Source organism: Coregonus lavaretus (genome assembly GCF_964263955.1).
Source record: "Coregonus lavaretus genome assembly, chromosome: 40".
NCBI lineage: Eukaryota > Metazoa > Chordata > Actinopteri > Salmoniformes > Salmonidae > Coregonus > Coregonus lavaretus.
In genome coordinates this window covers 14,365,168-14,377,459 of record NC_140027.1, presented here as the reverse complement: position 1 = coordinate 14,377,459, position 12,292 = coordinate 14,365,168, and the positions used below count along the sequence as shown (strand labels likewise).

The 12,292-nt window shown below is 45.9% G+C and overlaps 1 protein-coding gene across 1 annotated transcript in view; it reads left to right on the top strand.

Annotated features, from left to right (window-relative positions):
• Positions 1-12,292, top strand: part of nfatc1 (nuclear factor of activated T cells 1) — a gene marked incomplete at both ends in the record, with an annotated part of 78,832 nt that overhangs the window by 9,374 nt on the left and 57,166 nt on the right. The window contains 3 exons of the mRNA XM_084156734.1: positions 3,504-3,706; positions 4,958-5,130; positions 5,509-5,649. Coding sequence (XP_084012860.1) covers positions 3,504-3,706; positions 4,958-5,130; positions 5,509-5,649 — 517 coding nt within the window. The remainder of the gene's footprint in view (positions 1-3,503; positions 3,707-4,957; positions 5,131-5,508; positions 5,650-12,292) is intronic.

Below are 12,292 nucleotides of genomic sequence, written 5' to 3'. Positions count from 1 at the left end.
TGCGTTCTGTCTCCTAGAGATGAGCGTACTTTGGTGTGAAAAGTGCAAATAAATCCCAGAACAACAGCAAAGGACCTTGTGAAGATGCTGGAGGAAACAGGTACAAAAGTATCTATATCCACAGTAAAACAAGTCCTATATCGACATAACCTGAAAGGCAGCTCAGCAAGGAAGAAGCCACTGCTCCAAAACTGCCATAAAAAAGCCAGACTATGGTTTGCAACTGCACATGGGGACAAAGATCGTACTTTTTGGAGAAATGTCCTCTGGTCTGATGAAACAAAAACAGAACTGTTTGGCCATGATGACCATCGTTATGTTTGGAGGAAAAAGGGGAAGGCTTGCAAGCCGAAGAACACCATCCCAACCGTGAAGCACGGGGGTGGCAGCATCATGCTGTGGGGGTGCTTTGCTGCAGGAGGGACTAGTGCACTTCACAAAATAGATGGCATCATGAGGAAGGAAAATCATGTGGATATATTGAAGCAACAGCTCAAGACATCAGTCAGGAAGTTAAAGCTTGGTTGCAAATGGGTCTTCCATATGGACAATGAACCCAAGCATACTTCCAAAGTTGTGGCAAAATGGCTTAAGGACAACAAAGTCAAGGTATTGGAGTGGCCATCACAAAGCCCTGACCTCAATCCTATAGAACATTTGAGGGCAGAACTGAAAAAGCGTGTGCGAGCAAGGAGGCCTACAAACCTGACTCAGTTACACCAGCTCTGTCAGGAGGAATGGGCCAAAATTCACCCAACTTATTGTGGTAAGCTTGTGGAAGGCTACCCAAAATGTTTGACCTAAGTTTAACAATTTAAAGGCAATGCTACCAAATACTAATTGAATGTATGTAAACTTCTGACCCACTGGGAATGTGATGAAAGAAATAAAAGCTGAAATAAATCATTCTCTCTACTATTAGTCTGACATTTCATATTCTTAAAATAAAGATTAAATGGCAAGAATTGTGAAAACTGAGTTTAAATGTATTTGGCTAAGGTGTATGTAAACTTCCGACTTCAACTGTATATATGTGATATATATAGTGTGTCAGAGTGTTGAGTGTGGATGTAGTGCAGGAATCAGGCGCAGGGACAAGGAGGTTCTTCAACGGACTTTAGTATATATATGTATCCCAACACGGGAAATGAGTCGCCAACCCAACCGGGCGGCACGAACAATTACGCACAACACACAGTGCGGAAAAACAAGAAAAGGCGCACGCAGTGCGAACTCTCGAAAATACTAAATAAACGAGAGAGAGAACTACTCGGAGGCAAACTGACAATAACAATCACGCATAACACCTGCCCCAAACAAACCAACTAAATAAGGAGAATAATCAAGACACAAATAAGGGACAGGTGTTATGCACAGACAAAACCAAAAGAACAAAAAACATCGAACGGTGGCAGCTAGTACTCCGGAGACGACGACCGCCGAAGTCCGCCCGAACAAGGAAGAGGAGCAGCCTCGGCCGAAACCGTGACATAGTGGTTGTATATGTGAAATCAACTCTTGTGGCATCATGTTCTCTAAATATTTATTTACAATAAAATTGCAAATTTATTGTAAATAAAATACATAAATATCTAATTTACGTAAGGATTCACACCCCTGAGTCAGAATCACCTTTGGCAGCAATTACAGCTGTGCGTCTTTCTGGTTATGTCTCTAAGAGCTTTGCACAATATTTGCACATTATATCATTGCTAGACATCCATTTTCAAGGCTTGCCATAGATTTTCAAGCCAATTTAAGTCAGAACTGTAACTAGGCCACTCAGGAACATTCAATGTCGTCTTGGTAAGCAACTCCAGTATATATTTTGCCTTGTGTTTTAGATTATTGTCCTGCTGAAAGGGGAATTTGCCTGTGCTTAGCTCTATTCCATTTCTTTTTATCCTAAGAAACTCTGTAGTCCTTGCTGATGACAAGCATACCTATAACAAGATGCAGCCACCACCATCCTTGAAAAAATGAAGAGTGCTACTCAGTAATGTTTGTGTTGGATTTGTCCCAAACATAACGCTTTTTGTATTCAGGACATAAAGTTAATTTCTTTGCCACATTTTTTACAGTATTACTTTAGTGCCTTATTGCAAATAGGATATATGTTTTGGAATATTTTTATTCTGTACAGGCTTCCTTGTTTTCACTCTGTAATTTAGGTTAGTATTGTGGAGTAACTACAATGTTGTTGATCCATCCTCAGTTTTCTCCCATCACAGCCATTAAACTCTGTAACTGTTTTAAAGTCACCATTGGCCTCATGGTGAAATCCCTGAGGGGTTTCCTTCCTCTCCGGCAACTGAGTTAGGAAGGACGCATGTATCTTTGTAGTGACTGGCTGTATTGATAAACCATCCAAAGTGTAATTAATAACTTCACCATGCTCAAAAGGATGCTTTTGGGGGGCTTATTGAATCAAGACATTTCAGCTTTTCATTTTTTATTAATTTGTAACCATTTCTAAAATCATCATTCCACTTTGACATTATGGGATATTGTGTGTAGGCCAGAGACACAAATCACAATTTAATCAATTTTAAATTCAGGCTTTAACAAAACAAAATGTGGAAAAAGTCAAGGGGTGTTTCTGAAAGCACTGTAGGATGTCTTAAATAAATTGGCTTCCCCTCTTAAATTGCTTGTAAATATTGAATGTTTTTATTTTGGTGGAATTATAATATTGTGAATTTATATGATCGTGTGCAGGGCTCCTTTGAAAAAGAGGCCTTGGTCTCAATAGGATTCCATGTTTAAATTCATTTAAATAAAAGAAAAAATAGTATCGTAACTCCTTTTTAAGTTCATGCGAAAATTTGACTACAGTAACTCAATGTCTTTGCTGCCTTTGCTTCTTGTCTCTTCTTGTTTCTTGTCTTGTTCTTCCTCCTGTATACAGAAGTAGGATCTTAATTTGAGCCAGTTTGCTAAGAGTGATCAAAGATCCTACATCTGTATTACTATGTCAGTCTGGCTGAGGTCACTTGGCATGAGGCCTCATGTCAAGCAACACCTATGGAGGTCTGAAATTCTTTAAGAAACGTGGGCCAGCCAAGCAGCCATTTGGAATCTTGTCCAATCAAATCATTCTGTAATTGTCTCACTGATAGAAAAGTGAACTCCTTCCACCGCTAAAAATATTTACCTCTGACGTTTGTCTCAGCTGGTTAACTGGCTCTTGGGCAGCCAGCGGGACCCTGGGGATGGAGCTACTGTAAGATCATGCTGTGCCGCAGCCCATCAATACTTACAGGGACTGACGTTAATGGAGGAAATATGTATTATGGGTTGTTGGTCTTGGATAAAGGTTCCTCAGGAAAATGTAAACTGGTATCTGGTGTTTGAAAGGTATCCCTGGGGGTTTTTAACGAGTTGTCAATAATTGTGTGTGGGGATACTTTGTTTTTGACTAGACATAAGTAGGAACAAATCAACCATTGTTGATTGGCAATACATTATTATTTGAATGTAATTCTATGTCTTCTCCCTTCCAGCTCCACGGCTACATGGAGACCGAGCCCCTGACCTTGCAACTGTTCATTGGCACGGCAGATGACCGTCTCCTGCGGCACCATGCCTTCTACCAGGTCCACCGCATCACCGGCAAGACCGTCTCCACCCCCAGCCATGAGACCCTGCAGTCCAACACCAAGGTGCTGGAGATTCCACTGCTGCCCGAGAACAACATGCGCGCCATGTGAGTACTGTGTGGGTGGTTGGGTGGGAGTGTGTATTTTTGTTGTGCCTATCAGTCAGTTAGACATTTATGCTCCTCCTCAAGCAACTCAAATGACGAGTGAACATCTGTAGAGTTATGTCCATGACGGCTGATCAACACCAGCTGGAGAGAGTGTGTGTGTGTGTGTGTGTGTGCGTGCACGTGCGTCCGTGTAAGGCACCAATGCTGACAACTTAGTTTGACTCGATTAGAGACCCATTCAACGCATGACAGCCATCTTCCAATGTTTTTGTTACCAATGACCGAATACACTCCAAAAGCAAAACACTGTTTTTCTCCTGAGATTGGCATTGTGTTGAACCCTTGGCACAGCTGACTGAGACTTAACCTGTGTCCCAAATAGCACCTTATTCCCTATATAGTGCACTACTTTTGACCAGAGCCTATGGGTGCCTTTTGGGACACACCCTTCTTTTCAGGCATTGAATAGAGACGCCTCAGTAGCCTCAGCCTGTGCTCTGTCAGTCTGTAGGCGGAGGGAGAGCTGAACAGCTGGGTGTCCTTAGCCTCAACACCTGATTGCCTCACCAGCAGAGCAGCCCCCAGTGTCTGTCAAAAATGTTCGGGATTGGTCAGTTAGCGTAAAAGTTGACATTAACTACATTATAAGGAATGCAGCGTCGAGGAGCACTGCCATGGAAAAAGTTGGAAAGGCTAATGCCATAAAAGTCTAAAATGTTAGAAGTGAGTGCACAGCATAGACAGGAGGGAGGGAGGGGGTGAGAAATTAGACATTTATAAAGTGTCTGATGAAGGCTCTGAGACTGTGTAAAAAGCATAATTACAGCCAATAGGTTGGCTGGGAGAGCCGTAGAGGGACCAACGTTAGGTCAGCATCCCATGGGTATTCTCTTTTGGTCCATTAAAAAGCTATTTATGAAACTATTAACATCCACATTGTTTGGGTTGCTGGAGGGTTGGGATTAGACCTGAAAGCAGTAGTTGCTGAGCACACAGCAAAACTTTCATTGGGGATACATGTGATAATCTTCTGCTGAAATACTGTTGTCTGATGACTATTGAGTCATTCTATAGTGAAATCCCTTTGTGGTGCTAGAGAGAACTTTAATAAGCTGAGTGTTGATATTTATGTGGTAACTGTCACAGGGATAATGATTTGAGATCTCAATAATGATGGTGTCTTTCTAATGTGTTGATGGCTATGAGCCTCTCTAAGGTTTAACTCAGTTTATTATCTGTTTAATGTAGAATTGACTGTGCCGGCATCCTGAAACTTCGCAACTCGGACATCGAGCTGCGGAAGGGCGAGACGGACATCGGGCGTAAAAACACACGTGTGAGGATGGTGTTCCGGGTTCACATCAACCAGCCCACAGGAAGGACATTATCCCTGCAGGCTGCATCCAACCCCATAGAGTGCTGTGAGTACACCTTCACTATCAGACCTGCTTTAAAATGTATGATTGCCTTTTTAGTCTGACAGCCATGCTGTCTTTCATGCAGGGGGGGTTAACCAGGAGTTGATGGCCAAGTATGATAATGATGCCAAGAAAGTATTTGTAAAAACAATAATTTCAGAAAATTATACAATAACAAATACTAAATGGATCCATTCCCTCACCCTTAGGTCAGAGGAATACTATGTCTCTAGAGCTAATGGCTCTTGGCATTGTTAGTGGTGAGGATTCTTTAAGGGTTGTCAAGCTTGTGAAAATGACTTGGTCTGGATGCTCGGGGCTGCAGGGGGAGTGGGTTTGTAATGATTCTGTAGTGAGGACAGTGCTGTCCCCCTCCTACAGCCCAGAGATCAGCCCAAGAGTTGCCCCTGGTGGATAAGCAGACCCTGGAGACGTGCCCTGCTGCTGGGGGAGAGAAGATGCTCCTCAGCGGACACAACTTCCAGCACGACTCCAAGGTGGTGTTCATGGAGAAAGCCCAAGGTAGGAGCTGGACCTGGAGCTGGATGCAGATGTGTGTGGGTTTGTGTGCATATTAATGTGCGCATGTGTCTACACAAGTGTGTGTGTGTTTGTTTGGTTTTACTATCCTTGTGAGGCCCAGAAGATAGTAAAACAAGGGAAAAGGCTATTTTAGGCTTAGGGGTTAGGTTTAGGGTTACAATCAGGGTTAGGAGTTAGGTTAAGGGTTAGGGGTTAGGGGTTAGGGAAAATTGTTTTGGTCCCCACAAGAATAGTAAAATAAACGTGTGTGTGTGCGCGCGCTAGCGCTCTTGTGTGTGTGTCTACTCAAGTGTGTGTGTGTGTGTGCTCTAACTCCCCCCCCCTCTCTCTCTCTCTCTCTCCCTTTCTCCCTCTCTCCCCCTCTGGGTTTGAGAAACCGCAGGACTACTCCCTCCCTCCCTCCTCTTCTCCCGCCGTCAAAATATCCTCCATCCTGCCACATGTGGTGCACATTAATGCACAGTATTTTTAACCCAGCAGATTTACATTTGCAGAAGTTTCCATTGCCTGTTCAGAACAGGAATGGATCACAAATGCACTGTGTGCCGTGTGGGCTGCTGTGCTGTCCCTCACAGTTCAGTATTTGTTTCCTCTCCTCTCTCTAAGCCCTCTCAGTTAGGAAGGAGGGAAGGAGGGAAGGAGGGAGGGACTGCTCCCAGATGTTGATGCTAAGGGTTTACTAACAGCAATTTCCTTGATTAGCTTTAGAAAAGCAACATGAGGTATGGTTTGGGCCAAGGCTGTGCAATGTAAACACATCTGATCGTATGGCTCGTGAGTCACTCAGAGCAGAGGGGAACCCGTTGCCATTGTTCTACCTGCGAGGAAAGGAATTCTAGGTGGAATGGGTGGGGGCTCGAGCCCCGGTGTCATACAATAGTAGTGTGAGATTGTTTTTCAAAACAAGAAGTGATTGTGTGAGAGCTTTGCTATATCTCTTTCTACATCTCTTGATTTCTCCTAAGCTCTATTGCTATTAATTTGATGTATGTGAAATTGTAAATATTTTCTAAAAAGTTTTGGGTCAATTTGTAGAAGATCAGTAACATCCCCTCGGATCTGTTGAGGTTAAGTAGACTGTCTTTAGGGCCTAGCACAGCCTCTGGGCTGGTGTTGATGCTCCCTAGTTATTTGATGAGGGTTCCCTGCGTCTGGCACTAAAATTAGGATTCCTGGGCAATCCTACCATGGAAACTCCCTTAAGCCAGCCTTCCACCCCCTCTCTCCCTCTCTCTGTCTCCTCTGCCTCCGTCCATTGAGTCTCCCTTTCAGCCTCAAGATCCCAATTCATTCATCCTGTGTGCTGTGGGATACCCTGTGGATCTTCAGTTCAGCTGTTGCCCTGTCTCTATACAATATACAATCTAAGGAAATGAAATTGTAGAGTATGTTATTTTATATTGTTTTAGTTTTAAAGCTGCAATATGTAACTTTTTGGGCAACCCGACCAAATTCACATAGAAATGTAGTTATAGATATGTCATTCTCATTGAAGGAAAGTCAAAGAAGCAGTATATCTGTACTATGTGCCCTATTTCTATGATTCCCGTTCTCAAGGTTTGCATCTTTTACTTTCAGTTTTGTACACCAGCTTCAAACAGCTGAAAATACAATATTTTTGGTTATGGAGAATATATTTCACAGCGGTTTAGATGGATGAATGAAATTAGGCAAACTATTCGAATTTTAGCAACCAGGAAATGACGGAGCGATTTCTGCATAGTGCATCTTTAATTGTAATGTTTTTTTTTTTATTGTTTCATCCATGCCGAGGTCTAAAAACTGTTTAACGATCCTCCTCATAAATCCTGAATAGGGGATTCTGTTGCCACAGAGGGTTTACGCATTTTACCGATGGACAATTTTCCTATGAATATTCCAATAAACAATTTTTGAAGCTCCTACTTTAGAGAATAACTAGCCTATACCGTATAGGTCATGTGTGCGTGTGTGCAAGTGTGTGTGCATGACGTTGTGTATGTCAGCACGCGTGTGCATGTGTGTGTGTGTGTGTGTGTGTACATAGGGGTAAGAGAGTGTTGTACTCAGTGACTCATACAGGAGGGAATCCCTGTGTCCCTGTAGTGAGGCATTTCAGAACCACTCCAGCCCCATAATAAAAGCAGCAGCTCATTATGATGACACAGTCCTGCCTCTGAGCTCCTGTCCACTGTCTCAACACAGTTAGAGGGGCCAGAGATAACATCAATGCAGTTGTCACCCGTGGTTTCAGTGTAGAGCAGTGTTATTTTTTTTGGGGGGGGGGGGGGAGCGGAAACAAAAAATTAGGAGTACCGATTATGGTATGGGACAATATACAAACGTTTTTGAGAAAGATCATTTGACAAATAAAATATTTGTAGTAAATGTATTTATTTTTTAATAAGAGATAACAATTAAATTAATTGAAGGTTATTTGTTGATGTAAAAATCTAAATGTACTGATTTTAAGGTTGTGCCATTAGATTTGGGGTGGGGTCGCAAGAAATTCTTAGGGAGAAAATGGGGTCCCCGCTGAAAAAGTTTGAATACCGCTGAGCATGGAGAGCCTTATCAGGCTGTAATCTGAAACTGCCTCAATCTGACCTTGCATTCCATTCTCTCCAGCCTCAGCCTGCCCAGAGATGGGCTCTTTGATAAGCCTCAGTACCGCTTAGAGAAATTATGAATCGATTAGCCGTCACTTTCTCAAGGTTTTGCCCCTGAATTTGTTTTCAAATTAATGTTGGCGACTGAAGTTTGTTGACTCAAAACACAACATTATGTAAATGTGTAAAAATAGAGATGGATTTTGTTTGGATTTGGATCTGGATCTCCAGACCAAGATTGATAGATTAAGGTTAGTCACCAGATTCATTTGCACTTCTGACATTTTAATGAGGACTATAAATCATGCAGAATAATATTACCCTTTTCAAAATGGTTTTTAAGCATGTGGAGTTGTGTGTCAATGTCACGACTTCCTCCAAAGCTGCCTCCTCTCCTTGTTCGGGCAGGCATCGGCGTTCGTCATCACCGGCCTTCTAGCCACTGCCGCTCCTCTTTTCATCATTCCATTTGTTTTGTCTTGTTTTTCACACACACCTGGTTCATATCCTCTCTTCAGTCCCTGTATAAATATTCCCTCTGCTCCCAATGTCTTTGTGTGTGATTGTTTCCATGTGGATGTGTCGATAGCTCGGTGGAGCATTATGTACCTTATCGCTGGGATATTCACCCGTGTGTTTTGTTTTCCCCAGTATGCCGTTAAGTCGCACAGGAGTTGTTTTACGCATTGCTGTGAACTGCTGTATTGGCCGAATAAACCATTATTCTGTGATTCACACCTCCTGCGCCTGAGTCCGTCCAAATCACCCACTACAGAATCACACATCCAACAGCATGGAGTCAGCACGAGCTGGGAGTATGCCTTGAGTCTTTGACCGGGTCCTGGAGCATTCCAACATGTTAGCCAGCTTGGGTGAAGCGATGGATCGGGTTCTCCAGGCCGTCCAGCACCTGGAGAGGAGAGGACCCGACCCTGTGGAACCAGATGAGCGACCGGATCCAGCCACCCACACACCAGCACCCAGAGGTATTCACCTGTCTCGACCGAGGGAATAGGACGGGACAGCGGCCCGCTGCCAGGGTTTCCTCCTACAGCTGGACCTCTATTTCAACACCATCAGCCCTGCTCCATCGGATCGGGAGAAGTTGTCCGCCCTCGTCTCCTGCCTCTCGGAGAAAGCCCTGGAGTGGGCCAACGCGGTCTGGAGTGAAGGAGGAGACGCGTTGGACAACTACGAAGAGTTTGCGCGCCTCTTCCGGGCAGTCTTTGATCATCCCCCCGAAGGAAGAGAGGGTCTGGTCCATCTGAGGCAGGGGACGAGGACTGCGCAAGACTTTGCCCTGGAGTTTAGAACTCTAGCTGCTGGGTCCGGGTGGAATGAGCGGGCCCTCATTGACCACTTCCGATGTAGCCTGCGTGAGGACATCCGAAGGGAGCTAGCCTGCCGGGATACCACGTTGACCTTCAACCAACTGGTGGACATGGCCATCCGGTTGGACAACCTGCTGGCTTCGAGAGGACGTCCTGGAAGGGGCCTGCCATTTCACCCTCCCTTCAACCCGGAACACGTTCCGATGGAGCTGGGTGGTGCAGCGTTCCAGAAGAAAGGAGGACAGCAGATCCAGTGTCACTCTTGTGGCAAGAGAGGACATTCTGCTGCAGGCAGAGCACTCTGGCGTCACTCCAGGTAGCGCAAACCCACACTCGCTCAGAGCCCTCTGCTGCGCATTTCACCATCCGCCTCAACTTCCCTGATTATCACGGTAGTTCCCCAGTGTAAGGCGCTGGTAGATTCAGGCGCAGCTGGGAACTTTATGGACAGGTCTTTAGCTCTTAGTCTATGTATTCAATTGGTTCCCCTGTCTATTCCATTACCCATCAAAGCAATTGACAATCGACCATTAGGGTCAGGTTTTGTTAGGGAGGTTACAGCACCAGTCACGATGATTACGCAGGAGACCCATAATGAGCAAATCACGTTTCACATTATTGAGTCCCCTGATTTCCCTGTTGTGTTGGGACTTCCCTGGCTAGCACTACACGACCCCACCTTTTCATGGCCACAGAGGGCTCTCACGGGGTGGTCGCTAGAGTGTCAGGGTAGGTGTCTAGCTGTTTCCTTTGGTGCGACCACGGTGGAAAGTCCAGACAATACCTCCACCGTGCGCATTCCCCCCGAATACCTCGATTTGGCGCACGCGTTTTCCAAAACGCAGGCAACCAAATTACCACCCCATCGGGCGGGGATTGCGCGATAAACCTCCGGTTAGACGCTTTGCCGCCCAGGAGTCATGTATATCCCCTGTCACAGGCGGAAACGGAGGCTGTGGAAATATATGTCTCAGAGTCCCTGCGTCAAGGGTTCATACGTCCCTCCACTTCACCCGCCAAACTCAAGTTTATTTTTCGTGAAGAAGAAAGACGGGGGTCTGCGCCCTTGCATTGATTACTGTGCACTTAATAAAACTACCATTCGCTATAGTTATCCTCTACCCCTCATTTCCTCTGTGATCGAATCAATGAATGGGGCGCGCTTCTTCACGAAATTAGATCTCAGGTGTGCGTACAACCTGGTGCGTGTCCGGGAAGGGGACGAATGGAAGACAGCATTTAGCACAACCACGGGGCATTATGAATACCTGGTGATGCCGTACGAATGCTTCATCAGTCTTCCAGTCCTTTGTGAACGAGGTGTTTCGGGACATGCTTGGTCGCGGTGTGGTGGTCTACATCGATGACATCCTGGTGTATTTCTCTACGCGCGTCGAGCATGTGTCCCTGGTTCACAGATTGCTTGGCCGACTGTTGGAGCATGACCTGTATGCCAAGGCAGAAAAGTGTCTGTTCTTCCAACAATCCGTCTCCTTCCTCGGATACCACATCACCACCTCAGGTGTGGAGATGGAGGAAGACCACATTTCAGCTGTGCGTAATTGGCCGACTCCAACCACGGTAAAGGAGGTGCAGCACATCATTGGCTTTTCCAATTACCATCGGAGGTTTATCCGTGGCTTTGGCAAGGTCGCAGCCCCCATCACCTCTCTGTTGAAGGGTGGGCCGTCCCGGCTCCGCTGGTCTGCTGAGGCTGACAGTGCTTTCAGTAACCTGAGGGCTCTGTTCACCTCAGCCCTGGTACTGGCCCATCCTGATCCATCATTGCCGTTCGAAGTGGAGGTGGATGCGTCCGAGGTAGGGGTAGCGCTGTCCTATCCCAATGCTCGGGCACGCCACCCAAGCTCCGCCCCTGTGCCTTCTTCTCTAAGAAGCTCAGCCCGGCGGAGCAGAACTATGACGTTGGTGATCGGGAGCTGTTGGCTGTTGTCAGAGCCCTCCCTGTTGCTGGATTTCCACCGTCGCCATCCGGATCGCCCTGCTCCGCGTCCTCCTGGCCATCCCCGAGGCCGGTGTCAGCGCGCTGCTGGAGCTGCATGTCAAGGGGGTGTACTGTCACGACTTCCTCCGAAGCTGCCTCCTCGCCTTGTTCGGACAGGCTTCGGCGTTCGTCGTCACCGGCCTTCTAGCCACTGCCGCTCCTCTTCTCATCATTCCATTTGTTTTGTCTTGTTTTTCACACACACCTGGTTCATAACCCCTCATCAGTCCCTGTATAAGGATTCCCTCTGCCCCCAATGTCTTTGTGTGCGATTGTTTCCATGTGGAGGGTGTCGATAGCTCGGTGGAGCATTATGTACCTTATCGCCGGGATATTCACCCGTGTGTTTTGTTTTCCCCAGTACTCCATTAAGTCGCACTGTAGTTGTTTTACGCATTGCTGCGAACTGCTGTATTGGCCGAATAAACCATTATTCTGAGATTCACACCTCCTGCGCCTGACTCAAGTTGTGTACTTGTGTTCACATTACAGTAAGAGTATCTGCATGGCGTGTGTCGGTGTCTGCACAGCATTTCCCAGCCTCTATGAGTTATGGCTGAGAGAGAGTGAAAGCAAAGGAGCTTTGAGGGAATCCTCCTAGCAGAAAAGTCAGACATGGAGAGAAAGTCCCTTATAAAAAGAGTGCTTTCACATCTGGGCCTGGCTGACTGGATGGCTTCCTGGTCTACTGCAGTCAGGCT